At 51.2% G+C, this 22807-nt stretch overlaps 1 protein-coding gene across 24 annotated transcripts in view; it reads right to left on the minus strand.

Annotated features, from left to right (window-relative positions):
• Window positions 1–22807, minus strand: part of AFDN (afadin, adherens junction formation factor) — a 140742-nt gene that overhangs the window by 11833 nt on the left and 106102 nt on the right. For 13 of the 24 annotated variants that reach the window (XM_053221961.1, XM_053221958.1, XM_053221959.1 and 10 more), the window contains 8 exons: window positions 13445–13510; window positions 13162–13235; window positions 12357–12475; window positions 10824–11018; window positions 10092–10183; window positions 9594–9779; window positions 5891–6871; window positions 3811–3846 (listed from right to left, as the gene is read on the minus strand). In XM_053221961.1, the coding sequence (XP_053077936.1) occupies window positions 3811–3846; window positions 5891–6871; window positions 9594–9779; window positions 10092–10183; window positions 10824–11018; window positions 12357–12475; window positions 13162–13235; window positions 13445–13510 (1749 nt within the window). The remainder of the gene's footprint in view (window positions 1–3810; window positions 3847–5890; window positions 6872–9593; window positions 9780–10091; window positions 10184–10823; window positions 11019–12356; window positions 12476–13161; window positions 13236–13444; window positions 13511–22807) is intronic. The other 11 variants (XM_053221964.1, XM_053221980.1, XM_053221979.1 and 8 more) reach the window with 1 other exon arrangement.

Here is a 22807-nt window from a genome sequence, read left to right on the forward strand (position 1 = left end):
GATTAAAAAAAGAAAACAGTTGCATTGTGATCCGTGTGTTTATAACTTTATGCCACGGAAGACACTAACTCGTGTCTTTACTGTACAGTAAAAACTCCATTAAGGGAGACGATCTTGTTGCGATATCTGAATACAAATCAGGGCCAAGGTGTCCTTTCGCTTTTGGGATCCTCGCTGGAAACACGACCGGAAGCCTGTCAGGGTCACCCTTAAGGCAACAGGCAAGCGTCATCCGCCTATGTTCCCACCCGTTAACAATACCCTAAAAAATGTTAATGCCCTGCAGTGAAGGACCCCCACGTGCAGGCCGTTTACTGCTACCGGGCTCAGGCACCCGACTCGGGTTCAGCCCACGAGCCCCACGCGGGAGAGGAAGTCCACTTTGTGTTTCTTCATGGGGAAAGCCATCCCCACGACCCCGGGCACTTGGTGTGCAAGTCTCTTCCCTGGGCACAGCCCATGCCCCTGCCCGTTCAATGTAAGGACAGTGACAATTTTATCAGCAGCTGAAACGCTCTGGCTTTGCAGGGACAGGTGAGCCTGCGTGGGGCTGCATGGCTGCACGCGGCCTACCACGTACATCGGGAGCTCTCTCACAGCAACGATCTCATCTTGCAACCACACGAGTCTGTGTTCTACTCCGACATGCCAACAAGCTGGCTTTCATTCGAGCATATTCTCCTCCTACTTCCTGGAGTCAAACTGACCCTCCCTGAAGGCAGGCTTGGACACCACCCTCGGAGCCAGACCCCGCTCGCGAGGCGGGGGACTCCGGGGGAGCAGGCAGGGTCTCTCTGCAGGTGCAGCTCTCGGCTGGGTTCCTACTGACTCTTGCTTGAGGTTTTTATGATCTTGCTTTCGGTTCAGCCCCTCGTATGCCAATTCCTCCAGTCCCACACGAAGACCAGACAGGAAAGTGGCCTACGAGGGCGGACCTGGCCTGGGCCTTCCCATGAGGTCAGCAGTAGAGATGCTGCTGAAATCGGTGACAGCGTCACTCGGCTGGTACCACCCCAAGGGGAGGGAGTCTTCCCCTTGAGCTGTTGGGTCCTCAGAGCCAGGAGACGAACCACTAAGACGGTAACAGGACAAAGCCTGAGACCAGGCAACTGAGAGACTGTCAGGTCACGTCAATTTCTAGTTGGAAGGTAGCTCCTGGCAGGAGTTTCATGAGCAGGAGGCATTGTTGTGCAGCACGATATGAAATAAATATAAACTCAGAAAATTCCGATAAGAACCTTGACTCTCACTCTTTGCGACACTGCGTGACTTGTCACTACTGGGCGTGCCGCCTCGTCTGCTCTGCCTCCGTCACAGGTTCCCCCGGGGGAAGTGTGTGTAACTGTCTGGCAACCTACGGCAATGGAGGCCCGGTCACAACCCGTCCCTCCCTGCAAACTTGAGTGGAGCCGGGTGCGGCTACGGCGGAGGCTGACATCTGCCCAACTCCACACAGCAGGTGCATGGAGGCATGGACGGAACACCAGCACTTCGTGGCCATGGGAAGACCCAGGACGTTTCTCTAAATGACAGGGTTCTGAAGACTCCTGAGATGTGACTTTTTTTTTTTTTTTTTTTTAACAGGATCACCCTAGCTGCTGTGTTGAGAACAGACTGTGACACAGGGAACAAACGCAGAAGCAAGGGAGTCCCCTGCACTGAACCAGGTGGGGACAGCAGTGGCTCAGGCCAATGTGGGTGTCGAGGTGGTCAGATTCTGAGAAGTAAAAACAGTTTCTTGATGGAGAGAAAAAGAGGGTTATGGTAACTAAGGCTTTTGGACTGAGCAATTAGAAGAATCAGCTGAAATGCGGAAGGCTTGAAGGTGGACAAGGAGCATGTTGGGGGGGGGGGGGGAGGAGGGGCGGTTTCCGAACATGCTGAGCTTTGAAAAGTCTTGTCTGACTGCAGGCCGAAGTGTGGGCCAGGGCAAGGCCTGGGCTAGAAACGCAAACGCGGGTGTCGCTGGCTTCTCCAGCTCCCGGGGTCTGGAGGCGGGGGCGTGGGGGCCCGGGCTGGTTGGGGTGCCGACCACTACAAGTCCAGAGGGAGAAGCAGAGCCGGTGAGACTGTGGGCTGCTCCCGACAGAGCACCTGCCCCGTTCATCCCAGGGTCGTACCCAGGAGACACCGTCACAGCCACGCGGGGCGCTGTCCCTACACTCTGCTGGCACTTGGGCCACCCCCTGTCCCGGCAAGAGGACGGGCGCCTGGCAGAGGCACCTCCCTGTAGACAAGCTGCCAATTCTGACCGAAGGACTCTACGTAAGGACACCGCTGTAAGAACGGTCATGTTTGCCAGGAAATGAGGCTGAGAAATGCTCAGAGATGGGGGGGTTGAGGTCAATAGGAGTGAAAAAAACTACCTTTTAAAGAAAGAAGAACTCTGAGCTGTGTCTTCAAAACACAAATCCTCGTGTCCTCCTTCATCCCTAAGTATTGTCTATCTGTCACATAATCTGCACAGAAGAGTCTCGCTAGGCCTACAGAGCTGGAAAATCTCTACCAGCCAAGGCCTCGGGACAGTAGCTGGTGGGCAATGGATGCCCAGAGAGGATGTAACATGAGCATCTCAAACGAAGAATCTACTGTAACCGGTATCTTCCGACCGCCCACCACAGGTGCACGTTGCCATACAAACAAGTGCGGAGAAAACATCCATATTTTGTCTTTGTCTCATTGGGGGGGGGGGGGGGGGGAGGTAACGCTAAAACAAATATGCTCTTCGGTTATCGAGGTGGGAAATGCTTCTGGGAGGGGCTTCTCTGCACAGTGGTCGTGCCACCACACTGTTGAGCTAAAAACGGGGGAGGGGCTGTCATTTGATGAGGAGGCCATTGAAGTCAGACGGAGATTCAGGACGTTTTAAAAGTACTGTCGGATCCCGTCCTTGTTCGTTTAAAAAGTGACTAACAAAAAATGACCTCAAGTTATTAGGAACGTTTCAGCCGGCGCAGAACTCGTGGCCGGTGACACTGATAATGGCCCTGGAGCACCATGGACACTAAACGGTCGACTGAATCTCCCGAACGTGGATACCAAACACGCTGAATCGAGGGGCACAGTTGGTTGAGTGCCCGACTCCGGCTCAGGTCACAATCTCGCGGTTCGGGAGTTCGAGCCCTGCGCTGGGCTATGCGCTGACTGTGTGGAGCCCGCTTCCGATCCTCTGTCCGCCTCCCCCCCCCCCGCAGCTTGCACTCCCCCTCAAAAATAAAACATGAAACAAACAAAAACCCTGAACTGACAACAGAATGGGATGTCAGGTATGTTTCGGCAGACGATATATATGGCTGGTGAAGCAAACTGAAGTCCATGCGACATTATTAAAGAAAACGGAGCAACATTTACCAAAAAGCTCTCTTTTTCTGCCAACAGACAGATGCCAGTTACATCTTAACTGGCAAAACAACGTGAATACCAATTCGGTTGAGTTTCTAGTAGTCGGTTATTCAAAATCTATTACCAGGGTAACAAAAATGAAATAGGTTATTCGTTGCAGGTTCTTTCGTTTGCTCGCGTATTTGTGACTCTACGTAAAAATACACAGAATCAATTTTGTGACTAAAACTGAGAAAAGGTCAAAGCCATAAACAAACAGTAACACTTACTTAAAATTAACGGAGGAAAGCAAAGAGTAACTAAATCTAAACACACGGAAAGGCATGCTTCTCGATCCCGCAACTACAGGCCTGCGCTAGGACGCCCCAAGGAGCTGCGTCTACTAGGAACACAAACCACCACCACTAACAGAAAAAAAGAAAATCAAGACAGGAAAAAAGTACCAAAGGGAAAGAAATGAGAACATACCAAATCTAGAACAGAGATTGCTGGCAGACCAGTCTGCTGCAGTAACAGAGAAGGAAACAAAAAGAAAGATGAAGTGTGAAAAAAAGTCAAGTTTAGACCGTATTCCACCCCGCGTGCTCGCTGCTCCCGCGCGTCACCTGCGTCGGAGGACGGCCCGGGGAGCACAGCGAAAAGTATGCGTGGACTTCTGGCACCCACAAACAGGAAAATGTCCACACAGCATTAAACACTTGAGTTTCGTTATTAGGATACACGGAAGGGACTTTAAAATTCCTCTGAGCTGTTACTTGGGGACTAAGATATTCACCTTAAATTTGATTAATGATGAACACGGAGACACTTTTCACTAAAATTGTAAGAAACTTTCCAAATGTCATAGTTCACGCTATGAGGCTTTGAAATGGTCACTGTGAACTATTTGGAAAACCTGACAGGCCTTTAATAAAAATTCACAGCTAAGAATAATTAGAGAAATACTACAATGCAGTTGCTAACTTTTCACTACGGGGCGGGGTGGGGGGTGGGGGGATACAGTTGTAACAATAAATGTTAACAATGTCTACCTATTTACCATACACGTCGGCTTTTGGTTCAGTATGAACTGCAGTAAACATCGCTGTTTTCTTGTGTCCTGGGGACGGGAGAGTTGGGCCAGGGGCACACGTCCTGCCTCTAGTGGCACTGGCCGAGGACAGGGAGGGGACCCTGCACGGAGCACTCAGCCAACCGTGGACACGGTGGACACCAGGGTCCGGACCCCAGGGTCGGCGCTGTGCTGAGAATTCTTATGCTACAAGTAATGCATCGTTAACCGGTGCGCTTTGAAATAAAGTAGCACTGAGGGTAAATACAGTTGTTTTTCAGGAGTTTATTACTGGTGACTTAACATTTGGGTGTCCGTTCAGCTGGATGTTGGGTAAAGTCCCACATCCCCTTTGCTGACAAGAAGTGTGTAATAAGAAGTGTGCGAAACGTTTGAGGACAAAACTCACGAGGCAAACCTGAAAAGGGGTCAGAGTTGGCTGTATGGACTGGTCACTATCTAAGGTCACTCTGTGTCCTGATGTGGAAACATTCAAACACCTGATGTAACAGTTACTTGTTTAGATGTCTGGCAGACAGCATTAAGTAAAAGTGGCAATTAGAAACAAAATCCAGAGGACGTGGTCTTGGCCGTGTCTTCCCAGAAAGCTGCCCTGTGTGAAACCTGCTACCATGTGGTCCACAGCACTGTCTGCAGATTAATACCGGCAACTGCCTCTCCGTTCTGATAGGGTAATGGAGTCTTCAATCTGGCCCTTTAACAACCTAGCACACGAAACTAGCACGACCTTTCCTTCCTTTGTTTGATGCGAAAAGCACAAATTACTCTCGTCGTATGGAGAAATTAAATTAAAACCCTGAGTTCTCGGTGTCTCTACTCCCGCTGAAACAGAACGGTTGAGTTTCCTAAGTACCCGCTTCACCGCGTCCAGCCAGTGCGCGGAGGTTCCTGCTGGCAAGGCTACGAGAACCGCAACTCTGGGACTGTCAACAGTCCCCTCCGTCACCCACCGTCCAGTGCCGCCCATCACGACCTGGGCTGGGCAGGCGTCCTGCCCCCGTTCGTGAAGGGTGCCCTGGCCCACGGCTCTCCCCGTTGGCGCCGCGGCCAAGGCGGCTTCCGTCGTGCAACAGCAGAGCGGTGCCGTGAAGACCGTGTACGGCCCACAAAGCCTAAGACGTCTGACTATCTGGCCGTTTAAGAAAAAAATCCTGCTGACCCCTGGGGAGGCCTTCAACTGGCTCCGAACAAAGTAGCGGTTACGAGCTTGTCTTCTCAACTGACGCGCTAGCGAGAAGGACCAATGGGAGTCTGCCGACTTGGACGGCAAAGTTCCACTTGGATGGCGGTGAGCCCTTTGCAGAGAACACGCCTCCCAGCCCGGCTCGTCGTGCGGGACCGCCAGCGAGCGGGAAACAGAGCGACAGGCTACAGGCCAGGGGCCCCCCTCGACCCTCCAGGGCCCCGGGCCGGGAGCGCCACGCGCTCGGGGCAGGTGGCACGGAAACGCGCGCCCACAGCACTTTTCCCCTTTACCCTTGCTCTCCGCTCAGCCTCGAGGCGCTGCGTGATCAGCATGGTGTCCACGTCGTCGTCCTCCTCCTCCTCGTCGTCCTCGTCCTTCTGCTTGGACTCCTGCAGTCTCTTCTGGAACTGCCACTCCAGCATGAGCTTGCGCAGGCGGTCGCTGTCCTCGGCGCTGCGCTCGGGCTTGCTCTGGAGCTCCCGGATCTCCCTGCTCAGCATGTCCACGATGTGCATTTGCTGCTGCTTCTCCAGCTTCTCCCTGGCATCCCGCTTCCAGGGGTCTGGGGACAGGCTGTCCCCCGAGGACAGCTCCTCTTTGCTGACCGTGATGTACTGCAAGTCTCGGCGCTCAATGGTGCGGGGCTGCTGCTGGGGCTGCAGCTCCCGGATGACCGTGTCCTGGGGCCTCTGCAGCGTGGAAGGTTTCTCCGGCTTCGCGTGCGCGACGGTCACTGGGGAGAACGCGGCCGGGTTCAGGGCCTGGGAGCGCATCTGGCCCAGCTTCCGCTCCTGCTCCCGGCGCTTCCTGTCCCGCTCCTCCTCCAGGCGGGCCTTCTCCTTCTCGTACCAGCGCTGCTGCTCCTCCCGTTTTCTCCGCTCCGCCGCCGCCGCCTGGCCGCTGGGCGGGGGCGGGAGGGGCAGGTCCACGGGGATCCCGTCGAGGTCTCCGGCGGCGGCGTAGTGCGCGGGGGGCGGCGGGGGTGGCGGGGGCAGGTCTGTCTGCGCGGGCGGGGGGGCCGCCGGCAGGGGCTGCGCGGAGGCTGGCGTCTTCCAGCGCCCGGGGCCGCTCTTGGTCAGCGTGGAGGCGGGGGTGCCCGACTTAGAGCAGGGGTCCAGGTGCTCCTGGCTGGACGTGCTGGAGCCCACCGAGGAGCTCGGCTGGATCCACACGTCACTGTCGGACTTGCGGTCCAGCACCGCCTCCAGCCGATGCCGCTCGAGTTGGTAAGCTTTATCCTCCCGAAGTTCCTCCTGGGAGCGGGTGACGCGCTAGAGAAAGAACACGGAAAACCGTTATCTTTCGGCCACTTGGAAAACATTCTTCAAAACTCACAATGTTGTACCTCGAGGGAGAAACCATTTTAGGGCAATGGTTTAGCGAGCGGCACACAGAGGCGGAGACGGCCCAGGCCTCTGGCGGTGCGGGGCGCACGACGTGGGGGGCCAGCGCTGCTCCAGCCACAAAAAGGGCAGGGCCGTACTTCCTCCTCTGCATCACCGTGAAAAGGAGGCGGCGCAGCGCGCAGAAACGCAGGTGCGTTACGGACGGCGCCCTTCCCCCCTCTTGTATGGCCGCGTGCACACATCTCCGCTCTGGTTTCCCACGCGACGGACTTCGCGAGGAGGCATGTGTTCGGTCTAACTACGCGAAGAGCAGCAAAATTTACTTCTCCGTCGTCAAGTTCGAAGTAAGAGTAGTAGTTCTCAAATCTTTACTATCTGAGCCATGGTCCCAGGGCTGACGGGCTCACAGAGCTGTGCACAGGCCAGGACAAGCCACGCATCCGAGCCTGTCTGTTCCAGTCTTAGAAAGCAAAGTGCAGAACACAGTGCCATCGGTCGCTGAACATGAACGTGTACGCGTGTGTGTCAGAGATGAAACGAATACACTGTCTCAAAGGGCTAAGAGGCTCATGTCTGAAAAATGGCATGTCTAAAAGTAGTTTAAAGTGACAGAAATGACTCACTAGGATGTCAAACATTTTTTCCTGTTCTGTTAACGTGTAGAAATTCAAGATGTAAATCTGGAAGGTAAAACTGTTTCCCTTTCCTTAAAAAATAAGCCAAGAAAAAAATGAAACATCACTGGAAAACACAGTAGCCTGATAGAGAAATGTAACATTTACTGCCAATATTTTGCTATAGCTTTACTACAGACACAGAAAGTTTCTTGATCGCTGCACAGTCTACAGGGCACAAAAAGGTAGCTGACCCTCGAACAAGGCGGGGGACAGGGGCACTGAACCCTGGGTAGTCAAAAGTCCACATACAGCTTTTGACTCCCCCAGAAACTGAACTACTAACAGCCTACCGCCGACTGGAAGCCTTTCCCGTGACATAAACAGCCGATCAGCACACAGTCTGTTTCCTTATGTACTTACTGTATTCTTACAATAAACCACAGAAAAGACAAAAACCACAAGGATGAGAAAAGACAGAGCACCATACTGAGAAAATGTGCGTAAAAGTGGACATGAACAGTCCAGACCCACATCATTTAAGAGTCCACCGTAGCATGAAATGCCCCACGCGTAGAACAGATCCTCTGAAAGCATAAACTTGCGGAGTTCACGCCTCCTCCGCGGCACTGCGGGACCCGGCTCCCGGTCCTCCCGGCTCAGGCCTGCGCTCTCCTTGAGGACATCGTTCTAGCTCCCGGTGCACCCCTGGCAAGTCCTACTCTTATGCTCGGTCATTTCACGATCCAAGTAAGCGACCCTCCCACACCCGGACGTCCTGGTTTCCTGGCCTCCTCTTCTAGGTGCCCGTTACCCACGTGTGGGGCAGAAGCGGACGTGCACCACGAACATGAATGTGGAGGCTTACTAAATGCTATTCCCGTAAGACAGGAGACACGTGTGGATTCTCTCTCGACATATGGGAAGCGGGTCTTCCCTGGGGAGGGAGCAAGGCACATGAGCATTCACTATGGAAGAGAAATCTGGAGAAATCCTCTCTCGCAGCCTGCTCCAGCCCGCTGGACGAGCCGGCGGGGGGTGTCCGATACTCTCGAAGAGACTGGGCTTCTCGGGTAACGGGACAGGACGGAGCCGTGGACCTCAGGACACGAGGCTCTTCCTCGCTGTCCGTGCTGCCTCCCGTGACTGTGACTGTGACCCCTCTTCTGCTCTCCCACCCTCCTCGGCTCAGCCCAGTCCCACCCTCAGCCCCCAGTCTCCAGAGCAGCACAGCCGGAACGCGCTACCCGGGCCCGGTGTCGTCACACATCCCAGACCATACCTATTTTTAAGCATACATCTGACTTCTCCCAGGCTCCCACGGTGCAAAGTTCTCTTTCTAAACACAAGACACATCTGATGACGTTCCCCAGCTCCACCGCCCTGACGGCCCCTTCTCTACTAGCTTGGATAGAACCTGAACCCTTCATCTTCCCGTCACTTGAGCCCTTCCGCGTGGTTCCAGGCTGCAAAGGCCTGTGACGCGCCCCACCCCCCGGCTCCCGCTCAGCAGCCCACCCGGGCCTCCTCCCCTGTCCGAAACGCTCTTCCCTCAGAGAGCGGTAACGGACCACGGGAGCCCAGGCGCCAGTCGCTCGGCGGGGACCCACGTCCCTAGCAGGACCTACTACCCCGTGTTTACTTCCTCTGCCTCGCTTCCCCATCGCATCGTTAGGGTCACGGGTAGGGACCCCGGTCACGCCTGCGTCCCAGCGCTTGGGACGGCCTCTGGTGTAAGTAAGAAAAAACACACACCGCTCGTTTCTCAGCCCTGGAGCCCGTGATCCCACCTCACAAACTGTCATTAGGGTGCACTATTACTAACACTTTGTGAATCGAACTTCCAGAGAACAAAGAACTCCTTTTCACATTTAGTATTCCCTCCCATCCCCTCTTCCTCAGTTACCCGGGAGACCATGTAGGACAGCACTGTCCTACAGAGCACGTCGGCTGTAGCTCAGAAATCATTCAGACTCCACCCTGCCAAACCAATTCTCTTTGAGGGCGCGGATGTCCGTGGCCTCCTCTCTGACCTGCATCGCGGGGCCGGACTGATGACCATCTGTGTGCACGTGCGGCTTCTCCTCGTAATTGGGCCACTGGTTCTGAGCGGGAGCCACGCGGTCCTGGGACCTGGAGGCCGGGAAGGTGAAGTACTCCCTGGTGTACGTCTGGGTGGGGATGGGGTAGGCCTCAGGTCGAGGTGGAGGGGTCTGCTCCTGTAAAACGTGAAGAAGAAAGCGGGCTTTTGGCAATTTGTACACGGACTCATTTAATTTCCAACATTCTGTTTTAAAATGTGGTTTCTGTGTATTTTTAAACCTGTGTTAAGAATTAAAAGTGGTCCTCTACTAGGAATAATGAAAAACATTTCATTTTGCCCTATCAATTTAAAGCTAATTTACCTATTCTATTAAAAACAAAAAAAGCAGTACTCAGGGATTACAAACAATGCTAATCTACAGAGCGTGAGCGTCACGAGATAATCTAGGTGTTCATCACAGCGAGAACGGTTCCCTCCTCTCTCAGACCTCAGTGCAGAGGTTTCCGGTGGAGACGGACGTGATCTTAGCGGCTGCTCCAGGGGCGTACGCGCTTTTCCCTCCGGGACTGGGGGGCTGATCTGCGTTGGAAAGAGGCAGGGAAAAGAAAGGTGACTCCTGGGAGGACAACTCGACACAACGTCACTTAACGTCCTTTACGGGTGGTGAGCATGTGCCGGGCATCTTCCAACGGCCGGTGAGGAGTCAGCACAGAGACGAAAACTGGGGCACGGGAGACATCAGGGCTCCTCATACCCACTCCCCTCTCTCGAATAATCAGAGCCCGGGGCCAGAAAGTATTACCTACAGACTGGCGGCTGGCAAACCCTCCCGGCAACGGGACAGTCAGTATTTCAGGCTTTGCAAACCTGGTGAGTGTTGCATTACCCTTCCACTGAGCCTCCTTCTTGTTAACAACCCCTTAAAAGCATAAAACGTTCACCATCCCCTGCTGCGGACGTGGTCAACGTACTGCCCTAGAGCATCAGGGCAATCAAACGTTTTCGAACTTCGTTCTTATTACCTGTCGCAAGGACGGTGCTTGGGGTATCTCTCATGAAAAACACATCTCAGCCAGCATACGCAGGCAATGTCGTTCTGATAACTAAGAAAGCACAGGGTGCCCACCCTCCCGGCCTTTTCTGGCCGTGACCGTGCGTGTATCTGGACAAGAGCTAGCTCAAAGGCCAGGGAAGGAATGGCCACAGCGGTCCCTCTTACTTGCCACGTTGGGGCTGGAGCGGTGGTCAGCCCGGTTCTTCATCAGCCTGTCATCGCCAGGGAGCTTCTTCGGTTCGCTGTATTCTGCCCAAGGCAGCTGAGGGCTCTCGGGTGACCCGTTTTGAGCTGAATTGTTATAGAGCTCGAAACCTTCGCTCTTTGGTCGGGGTTTACCTGAGCCACGACGGTCTGAAACTGAAGTCAGAGTGCACTCAGGGTCTCTTCAATTGTTCAAGATTTTATTTTAAATACCCTAGTCTTCAAGAAAGATGAACCTACAAATATTTAAAATTTCAAAAGACCTTCTTCTTAGGTGAAGGAATAAGGTAGCTTTTAGTCTAGGAATCAGATCTTTCTAGAGAAGCTTAAAAGTGACATTTAGCTATTATTGATGGGAAAGGTGCTCTTTCAAAGCCGAGTTTCTCAAAGTCCACCAAACACACTCCCCTCACTTTCTAGAACACACGCTAACTCTGTCAACCCCGGGGTGAGCTCTACTTCTGGCCTCGTCTCCCTGCATGGTCGCCCCGGCGTGTTCTCTACTCGAACAGCTTCCCTCTGACCTGTAACTCACGGTTGGGTCTGCCTCTTGGAAGCGGCTGTAAGCTATGACATCAGGCACCAGCCTGGCATCATGTTGGGAGAAAAGTAACGAAGGCCTCTGCTACAGCACGTGGTTTTGTCGAGACGCGGTTTGTTCGTTTCAGCGAACGGTGGGTCTGCGTTCTCAGAAGCTTTCTTGTGTGTGTGTGACCCTTAGGTCGACCTCACGCAGGTGCTGGCCTGGGAGGCTCCCAGATCACTGGCCAGTGGAGAAGAGAGCTCCATCGAGGCCACACCTGGCAGCTGCACACAGTCAGCATGGTAAATGCAAAGTATATAATGATTTAAGAGACGATGTGAGTCCTAATGGGTTTTCTCCTGTGATTTCTGAACTGACTCTTTAAGAAAGCCCTAAATTTATATTGGTTTTATTCCGGGATTTGATGTAGCTATAAAATCATGGTTCCCACCAACAAATCATCTTATGCGAACTGAGCTTTTAAATCTGAAGTGAACTACGTAGAACGGGATAATCACGTCCCGTCTCAGCACACAAAGGACTGAAGTAACTGTTCACATACACGCACACGTACATTCTTCCAGTGGAGAATTCTACCTGTTCTTTGAAGACTTTACGTCCCTCACCACCTGCTTTACTACGGCCAAGTGCCGGGCCGGTGGAGACTCTCCAGCCGGCCCCACGGGAGGTGCCGGGGGGCAGGACCTTAGTGAACCCCCACACGGCCAGAAGGCCAGCGAGCCTACACTGGACACGGTCGTGAACGACTTATCTTGGCCATCTTGCAAGGGATCGCATCCCGAGCTTGTCTTTAAAATTGGGACAGCACCTACTCCATAGAGTTTTGTGACTGTCGAGAGAGGCCGTGACTGTAAAATGCCCGGCACGCGGTAAGCGATCAACACCAGGTGGCGACCGCGACAGCGGTCATGGGCAGACGCGGCGTGCAAGGCTGCGCCGGGAGCGCTCACCTCTCTGCATCATCGGGGACGGCTGATTGAGCAGGGTGGCCAGGCCGTGGTAGATCGCTCCTTGCTTGGCTACTTCCAGTGTCACCACGGAACTAGTCCTTGTCATGAGTTCTGCTGCCCTAGGAAGAGAGAACAGCACTAGTAAGGGAAAGGAGAGCAGTGCCCGCTCCTCACGATGGCCGCCTGTGACCACAGTAACCGCACGTCGTGCGGCCTCACCCGCTATTCTGAGCAGCAGCTTTGAACCTTTGCGCGGGCTCCCGGCTGCCGGCTCCCTTCCTCAGAAACCAAGAACTATTCTATCAAGAACAGTAAAAGGACTTCCAGGAATCCTCAGGATGTGCTAAGAATAGGCTTTTTTAAGCTTCAAAGAAACTGCTCCAGACCAAAATACACACTCTAACATGCTAACAAGAGAGGGGTCATATACACGAAGCTTATATTTAAAACTGTGAAGATTGGGGCCACCTGGGTGGCTCAGTTGGCTAAGCAGCCAACTTCACCTCAGGTCATGATCTCACGGTTAGTGAGTTCAAGCCCCGTGTCGGGCTCTGTGCTGACAGCTCAGAGCCTGGAGCCTGTTTCAGATTCTGTGTCTCCCTCTCCCTGACCCTCCCCCCCACCCCCCACCCCCGTTCATGCTCTGTCTCTGTCTCAAAAATAAATAAACGTTAAAAAAAAAAAATTTTTTTAAAAAGTGAAGATTAAGGGCAGATCTTTCTAGCATTACTTTTTGTCTTCTAAATCTAAATTTACTGTGAAACATCCTGAAAATGCCAACCTTAAACAAATACATAAATGATACCTTTCTTGAGAGAGTCCTACCAGACTTCGTCCATCCACACTGAGGAGCTGGTCACCTGCGGCCAGGCGCCCATCCTGCGCGCCCAAAAGGTACGTGTGTTGGGCGGGAGGGACAGCAAAGGGCAAGAGGAGGGAGAGGAAAGTCAGCGGTGAGTATGCTCACGTTGGTCTTTTCAGCAAACACCACACTTAGCATTTTATAACAGAAAGTATCACTGAAGTACCTCAGGTTGTTTGCTAAATGTGACACGCGGTGAACTTACAACGGGAGAAATCATACTAACCACATCTGCAGCACCTCCTTTTACGACAGACTTGACATAGATTCCAAGTTTATCTTGACCAGCACCCTAGGCAAAAATAGGGTAAGAAACATGGCATTGAAAATACGCAGTGAAATAAAAACAGAACAAAAATAAAATAAAACAGGTACAGAGTGGTAACACAAGTCCCGGTTCTTGCTTCTACACAAAAATTGGCACTAAATTAACACTCTACGTGGTAAACATAAAGGAACTGACAGGAAATGTACCTATTTTATGTTCCTAAATTCAGGAAAAGTACTCCTGCAAAGCAGATATTACCCCAGCTGATGAGGATACGAAGACACGCGATCCGAATGCAGATTCCGGCTGAGCTCTGAGCAGCCCTAAGTGGGTGAGCTAATGCTACCTGGTGACACATACCGTTAGCCACTCTGATACAAAGGCAATTTATTACAGTACTTTTACGTTCCTATATCCCATTATTTTTTCGAAACCTGTCGTTGAAAATTAAAACAAGAAAAACCTTCTTGCGGCAAGTAGGAGGGGGCTTTAGGCAGTGAGAAGATCACGTAGAAAATCTTTTGTACGACTCAATTGAAGGATCACGTATCGTAACTCTAGGTGAATCCTGGAGCCCCAGTCCACACAGAGGGCGCAGCAGCCTTGCTTCATGTTACACCACGGGGGACTTGGGGGGGCGGGGGGGGGGGGTGAGAACTTCCAATGTTGGCGTAGTAGAATCGCCAACATTCTACATGGACATTTATAACCATGACATAAAAATCAAACAGGGACAAGATATTGGAACGAACAAAGGAAGCAATCGTGCATGAACTCTCACTTGGATATTCCTGCCAATGTTCTACAACCGAGTACATGTTTCTTAGGTCACAGTAACCACGGCAGTTATGAAGTATCGTGTCATAAAAGCAAAACTATAAAAGGGATCACACAAAGCTGTAAAGACTGCAATTTCAATACACGACTTAACTGAAACAAAGGTCGAATACTCTGGAACTATGTAATTTCCCCCCAAAAGCCCTCCGTGTCTCCCTCCAGTTACAGGCAGGCTGGAGGAGGACGGTGTGACTGCCGGGGCCCAAGGCCTCTCCCCCCGTGGTCCCCTCGGGGAAACTCCAGCACGTATCACGCCCCGGTTCTGTGAGCCTAAAGCCATCTGTTGCGTGGCTCATTTTAAAAATGGCATAAAATGTCTCAATTTAACAAGACAACTCAATTTTGGGAAATCTTCAGATTTCCCATGGCTCCATTATCTGGGAACTGGGCTGATAAAAGCCATGCACAAGGTATAAGCCCGGTGCCCTCTCTGGCAGCCCCCCACCCTCTGGCCTAGGTGTCCCCTAGGCCACCTGCCCCCCAGGAATCACCCAGCACTTTTAATACAACAGGACAACCAGGTGCAGCCTGTGACCTTTTCACATCCCTCCGCCAACACCGAGGTAGTTTGCGAAGCTTTGTGCTTTTTGGTAAATCTGAAATTTCACAATAAAGAAAATATATGGCAGGCACTCGATAAATGGCAACGTTCTGAATTTTAGTGAGTCACTTAGCAAAAGAGCTTTACTCAGGCCAGTACTGGGTTTCCTTGAACTTGGGCAGCTAGCTCACACTGTGGGAAATTCCTTCCAGGACAGCCTCCTCCCTACCCCCATCCGTTATACGGGGTGTTCCCTTGCGTGTGATCTGACGTTTTCAATACATTCGACACTTTTATGTACTCTGTGACTGAGTGCTTAATTCCGCAACTCAGCTCTTTTAAGTGAGGATCTCGTTCACTCGACCCTCGCTCACTGAACGCTTATGCTGACTCAGGCTTTGGACGTGCGTCACCGAACAGAACGCACCCCCTGCCCCCACGAGGCCTGTGTCCTACACTAGACTTTGCAGCTGCCTGGCAAGAACTCGGGGGAACCGAAAAGCTCCCTTCTCCCCTCCCACAAATGGGGCACGCTACTTCCTCACAGACAATACCTGAGGCCGGAATTTCTGTGAAAATAGGTTCTGAGGGCAGAGCTACTTTTTCCCTCCGCGCTCTGACAGAGACGCAGGGCCTACGGCATTTCGGGGTGCCGGTTTCAGTGCGCGCGGGCACGGCCATCTTCACAAGCACAATCTGTCGGCAACGCGATACTGTCCTCGTAACGCAGACGATAACAATCGTTGCTCTGTCGATTCTCAGCCTTTGGCTAAGATCAAGTGCAAATATTCAATTACTGCCGTCTTTGAAAAGAAAACCGCTGAGCAGTAACACTGATAATATAGTATTTTTAGGAACAGGGATAGAAACAACAGAGTTCCAAATGTATACATTTTAAAACAATAAACGAACACCCTCCTGCCCCGTTTCCGGCACACTTTCCAAGGTTCCTGTTAATGATGAAAACAGCCTCACTCACTTGGACACGGTGCGAGGACTCCATCCACAGTCACAACACAGAATAAGAGAAAACGGGGACTCCTGTCCGCTCGCCTCAGCCCAGAGCCCGCTCACACACCTGGGGCCGTTCTCGGTCTGGGGAGTCCCTCCTGCACGGTCACCGTGAACCGCGGCTTCCCTGTGGGATCACTTCGTGCTCTCACCCCCCGCCCCTCACTTCACACCGCGGGGAGTCACGAGGCTGTTCCACGGCCACCGTGCGTCCTAAACAACTCACACACGCTTGAATCTGGCGGACTCCGCGTGGACCGCAAGTAACGTTTAAGAAGGCCGAAACCTGCAGTGCCTCCAGGCATTTACCGCCCACGTGCAAGGACACTCACGCGGTCGCAGTGTAAATATCCCAGGGAGACACTGGGCAGCATCGTGCCCTCACTCTCTCAACAGTCCCGGCAAGCCCCCGCCCCGTGACTGGCCTGCCTGGCGCGGGAGCCCCTTCTGGAAGCACGCCCGTCCGGGCTCCTGACCAGAGGCCAGCTGACAAGCGCCATACCCCCAGAACCCGGTTCGAGTCCTCGCCCCTGCAGCACACCGTGCCTCATCCCCCTGCCCCCCACCCCTGTTCCATCCTGTTTCCACGTTCCTGCCTTCGTTCGTACTTGCCACACGCCAGTCTGATGCATCGTGTCTGCCAAAGCACCGTCGTCATTCGACCCCGGGCTCACCTGCCCCCGCACGCCGGCCCGCCCGCCTTCCCCACGACAGGCCAGACACAGTCCGTCCCTCCCTGACGCTGCTCCGGCGACACAACAGTGCGGACGGCTCTCCCCCCGGCCCCTTCCCCGGCCGCTGCCCGATGCGCCCAGAGTGTGCTCACTCCTTACTGGGACGAAGCCCAGAATCTTACCGACGGGATCTGCTGGTAGGTTAGGAAGCAGCTCGTGTGGCCATCATACACTGAGCTGGTAACAGAACACTGGTAACGCTGTAAAATTACTAGTTTATAAAGTTACAAACCCTCAGCATTTCTGACCACGGCGCCAAACGTGCCGTTTCGGGAAGAAGCACGCACATCCGTTACTGTCAGGTAATGGATGACGAGAAAGGCACAGTATTTGAGAAGTGGCATTTTCTTACACGATGGGAATTTGCCTACATTCTAAGCTATAATCACATCTTTTAATTCCAAGTTCAACGTATCAGTGTGTCTGCTAGTTAGAAAAGGTGCTCATCTGAGGAATCATGAGACAATGATTCTAAGAGACCTCAATTCAGAAGGTCCATTTAAGGCTGGTCATAAAAATGGACTTTAATTAAGTCAGTATTAAAAAAACATACTCTTGGGGGAGGGTGCTACACAAGAATCTGGATCTGGAATATTCTAAAGAGGTATCCACACTTTGGTTGGCATTTGAATCTTCTTACTAACGTGGTCTCAACCTCGTACTACTTACCTAGAAGAATTCTTTACCGCAAGACCACACTGCCTACATTTTTCCCACGGGCCGTGTTCTACACATTCTCTTCCGCAGACCCACTCCCTTCCCTGCTTCTACTCTGGCTCCTCCCACCTCCGCTTATTTGAATCCTATCTATGCTTCACATGCAGCCCAGTTACAAACTGGCCATAAAAAACGGAGAGTCGCATACTGCTATAGGGAGAAATGACCAGTTCCACTGGCGACTCTTCTAGAAAACAAAATTACAGACGAGTACCCAGAAGTGAAAGAACTCTAAGGAATTTCTAACTACACATACATACATATATGTGTGTATGTTTATATAAGATCAAGATGGGTAGTTACTTTAGACCCAAAACAGTCTGTGACCCACTCTGAGGTGGCCCAGTGTCTCCCCATGTGGCCACAACAGCCCTGGCCCGGAATGTCCGCCTTGCCAGGTGGGCGGGGGCGGGGCGGGGGGGGGGCAAGCGGGTGCTGCTTCGCCCTGCTAATGCCACTCGTACTGGGAACAAGTCAGCTCTCGGGAGGCCCCAAGGCAGGCTCACCATCTATCTGGCTGTAGCAATTCCACAACTTTATGGAGCTCTCACTACCTGCCCGCTTCATGCGAAAAAAAAGAACGTTACAGACAATGATAAAAGTTGTATGAAACAAAATTTATTGCAGAAGCATTAAGCCGCTTGACTTCTGTCTTATTTCTGAACAATCATATGCACACTGACCTAGCCCAAGAAGACTGAGCTCTCAGGCAAGTCCCCCCACCGCCTCCTGCCTTTTCCAATTAAGAAAGGAAAACGGGGCCCAGAAGGTGTTTGCTGCTACGAACCGGTGTGACACACGTGTCACTAAGGGAATGTAACGCGCAAACATTAACCAAAGCCAATTACAGGAATACAAAGAAACAGTTTTGCCAGTGCTGGGGAAATGAAATTAGACACTATACAGCATGCTGTCTGATATGGCCGCCACAGGCCACACGTGGCTAGTCCGAACTGAAATGTGTATTACATATAAAATATACCCAGACACGAGAGTTTTGTACAGAAAAAATAATCTAAGGTATCTCATTAATGACTTCTATTCACTACGTGTTGGAATCATAACATTTTGGATATATTATGTAAAACAAAACACATTAAAATTAATTTCACAGTTGCTTTTTTTTTTTTTTTTTTTTTTAGTGTAGCTAATAGAACATTTAAAATCAGGGTGATGGCCACTGAGGAGTGCACCTGACGGCATAAGCACTGGGTATTGTATGGAAACCAAATTGACAATCAATTTCATGTTAAAAAAAAAAATAAATTAAAATTACCTATGTGGCTCACACGTTCTGTTGGACAACACTACTCTAAAACTATTTTTTTTATGGCATATATATTATTAGTAACCACAAGCACTAGCAATAAATTTGTAGTTATGCAGACAACTGGCTAAAAATAAGATTTTTACAATATCAAATCTATTATAGGTAACATTATACATCCTGATTTCCAACCATGGGAAGAGTAACCACAAACATTAAAATGTAAAGGCCAGGGGCATCTGGGTGGTTCAGTCAGTTAAGCATCCGACTTCGACTCAGGTCGTGATCTCATGGTCCGTGAGTTCAAGCCCAGCATCGGGCCCTGTGCTGACACTTAGAGCTGCTTCGGATTCTGTGTCTCCCTCTCTCTCTGCCCCTCCCCCACTCACAGCCTGTCTGTCTCTCTAAAAAATAAACATTAAAAAATAATTTTTTTAAAAGGGTCTTCTGGAAAGCAGTTATCTATTCCAAAGGCGTCAGGAATTATGAATTCCACGAGATCCAATTTTGGAATGAATGGAAGTACTGAGAAGTAATCTGTTGCTCTCAGAAGCACATTTCCCCTTCCAAAGACACGGGAGGGAGTGAGGCGGCACAGCGCCTGGATGTTCCGGCTGGCCTCTGCCCTGCAGCCCCACCTGGGACTGCAGACAGGTAACTGAATGTGCACCAGCGGAGTCATGCCCAAGAGCAGCAAAGAGCTAGAGGCCCCATCCTCAGAGAAGCAGCGGAGATGACCTCACTCCCGTGTGATCTGAGCACCTACGCTTTTCGGGTGCACCCCAAGTCTGCCTTTTTTTCTTGTAGAATGGAAGGAAGGGGCTGGAGAGGGAGGGGGGACTCCCGAGGGAGAGGAGGGCAGGGTGGAAGGAGGAGAGGCGACACAGGAGTGTCCTGGGACTCACTCGAGGAAAAGGGCAGAAGAGGAATGGCAGGGAGCTAACAAAAAGGCTCCCAAAGAGAACGACGGAGGCAGGAACGACGACCTCCCCAGAACCGGACAGGACGGGCGCCCACGGGTCAGCAGCTTACGTGTCGGAGGAGAAGAGGCCGCAGGGAAGAGGCTGATGTGGGTCCGGCCAGCACACCTTCGGGAAGGCCCAGGGTGAGGCCCTCTCACCTCAGGCGCAGAAACTAGGTCGGAGGAGCCCACGCCTCAAACGCTCAGTGGCAACCTGAGCGTGTGGGGGGTATGATATGAGTAACAGCATAAAAACATCATCACATCACAATCCAAAAACGAAACAAAACAAAGCCAGGCTGCAGCAGAGGAAGGAAGGCATGCCGGTGTGGACTCAAGCCTATTGTTCCCAGAAATGGAGACGCAGTCTGGGCTCTCTGCTGAAGGTTCTAGAACAATAGTGGGCCGAGAGGACCCCAAGAGCCCGGCAGGACTGAAAACTCATTAGGACGTTCCGTAGGATGCTCTGCCCACACACTCCTTTCTCAGTGGCTGAAGCTGCTTTTTTCTCATCAGACAAGGAGTTCTGATTCATAAACTATTAAAATTCAGACTAGGGTTTTAAAAACACTGCAAAGTTCTCTCTTCTTGGTGGGAGTTACCTTAATTCCGAAATGATCAGTTTTAAAACTCGTGCCCGACACAGCCTCAAGTACGTGGCTGGGTGCTCGGTGCTCCCCACCAGGTTTGGCAGTAAAGACGTGTCTACACTTGGTCTGTTACGCCAGGCTCCAGACCCAGCGTGTTTGCTGCTTACCCTCTCTCTGCACAGAAGACCAAAGGAACATATCACATCTACTCTCTCCCTCTTTACCAAATGAAGAAATGAACTAAACAGGAGATTCCTAGGTGGGCCCTCCCGAGGGGCTGCAGGAGGTCCTTGGATCCCCAAAAACTGTGCAAAATGTGGTGTGTACGTGGGTGCACCAGGGCAAAGGCGCAGGGCTCCCCCCGAGGCCCTCCAGGTGGCCTGGGGACGAAAGCGGTGAGCCCAGTAGGCGAGCTCCTTGCGTCTGTATACCCCTCGTGCAGGGGGGCGTCCGGACTCCCAAGCCTTGGCTGAGAGCACGTGGGCGAGGCCGGGGCAGTGTGAACCTTCCTCCCACCCGGCTCTGCATCCTGTGGGCCACACACACACAGCCCTGCGCACCCAGTGTCCTGCCATGTGAAACGGTTCTGCTTTAGAGTATTAACGTTTCGTGTTCCTACTATGTTAATGCTGTAATAGAATCCACTAATTCTGTCGATCCAAGATAGGAGCACTTAGACCGTTATTATAAAATAGGTAAAAAAGGTATTCTTGTACATGATTTACTCTTTCACTTTTAGAACAAAAATATAAAATATTACTTCCAAATTCATGAACAGCAGCCACGCAGGGCACTGGTCATTTCATGTAACTTAACAGAAAATTATTCCTGGAATTTCCATGGAAGAAACTCCACAGTCACACTGCATACTTTGAGACTGACTTTAACAAGGAACCAAGAAATTCCTGACTTCATTTCTTTGATTAAGTCTCTCCCACGTGGTCACACTAAGGACATTAAAGAACGTAGGAATGAAGGTCTCTCAAATTCTTCAAAGGACTAAACTGTAGTTCATAGCAGAATTCATTCTTCTAACAGTGAGGTGGTATATTAATAAACATGGTTTTCACCTTCTTCTTTAAGGCATAGTAATTTTGTGTCTTAACCTAATTAAATAAGATTTTAAAACTTAAAATCCGTATGTGCAGGTATATCGTCTAAAAGCATACAACACCTTTAAAACACTATTCGATTAATCACTTTTAAATAAAATATCCTATGTACCTTTAAAACTGTCATTTTTATGTTCACTTTTAGCAAACGTGGGTTTCAGAAAAAGCCTCCAGTAAAAACCACCTACTGTGGCCAAAAGAAGTTACACGGTAGATCCTCTTGTAACGTCCTCAGCAAATTACACAGCAGCAGCTTGCCATTATTTCAAGCAATTTTCACCATATTACAATCAGAATTAAACTTATATGGGTTTTTTTCTGGTACAAAAAGCACATAGAAACCTTGTATTTCTATGAACCTTAAGAATTTGCAACATTAAAATACAGAGCAACAAACCTCTGGGTGTGTAATTACAAGCTACGTTCACTGGTTGCCTCATGAGCAAGTTAATTATTGGCAGGTTTAAACACGTTACAATGGAAGAAAACGCATTCTTGGAAGCATCACAGGTAAGACCTTGCACAAGAACATCCAATTCCACAACTGCACCCTGGAGAAACTCACCACTGATCCTGTTCTTCCGACAACAGAGAACCACATTCTGATCTCAGGACTACAGCAACTTCTCCAACAGAAGAAAGACACAACCGTCTGCTCCACTCCGCTTTCAACAGCAACCAACCCAGCTGGTCTTTTGAGACCCGGATCAGCACAGTTCTGAGCTGGACGTTAGGACACCGTATGGCATTTATCAACACGGACTGGAGCCAATGCCACATTCAGACTCTTACGTAACCAGTCAGCTCTGATTTTCGTTCACTTTGTACTTTATTAATCTTTAAAAAGAGCTAGAAAAATAAAGAGGGGATTGTTTGCATTTTACAAAATCCAAATTAAACAGGAAGCATCGTGCTGTCCCCCAGATGAGTAAGAAGGAGCACACTAAACTTCCCCAAAAGCAACGTTTGAAAAAAGTAAACTGCACACACATACTGTCCCAATCATCTGGATTTCATAAAACTGAACCACAATGTGGAAGGGGCGTCAGGGAGCTGAACATCAAAACATCGTCCAGGCTCACAGCAGCTAATTAGGGAAAAAATCAAAAAAAGACTGGGCCAGATACAAAGACCACAACAGCTTACAGAGAAAACAAAATACACAGACACAAGTAAGAATTACTGGCGTAAAGCTAACCAGGGGGGCCCACAGGCCCTCGAGTGCAGAACGCAGAGCCGCAACGAGAGAACAAAATGACAGACGACAGCACTGGGTCAGATCTCTTCCGTGGCTCCTCTCGCTCGGTGCTGGCCGGCCTTGCACTTAAGATACATGCCTGAAATCTCGAAAACAAATCCGCTGGACCGCTGTAATTTACGCAGACCTGTGCCATGTGTCAGCGGCACCGTGGCACTTCAGCAAAGCCTGTAAACTCAATGACTCGTGATTTCTGTTGCCGAGCCTTCCTTTCCAAGTGAAGGCATTACAAAGAAGCTGGAGCAGGCAATCGGGCGTGCCTGGGATCCTCAAGGCTGCCGTCTCCTGGGACA

This window comes from Acinonyx jubatus, chromosome B2 (assembly GCF_027475565.1).
Source record: "Acinonyx jubatus isolate Ajub_Pintada_27869175 chromosome B2, VMU_Ajub_asm_v1.0, whole genome shotgun sequence".
Lineage (NCBI taxonomy): Eukaryota > Metazoa > Chordata > Mammalia > Carnivora > Felidae > Acinonyx > Acinonyx jubatus.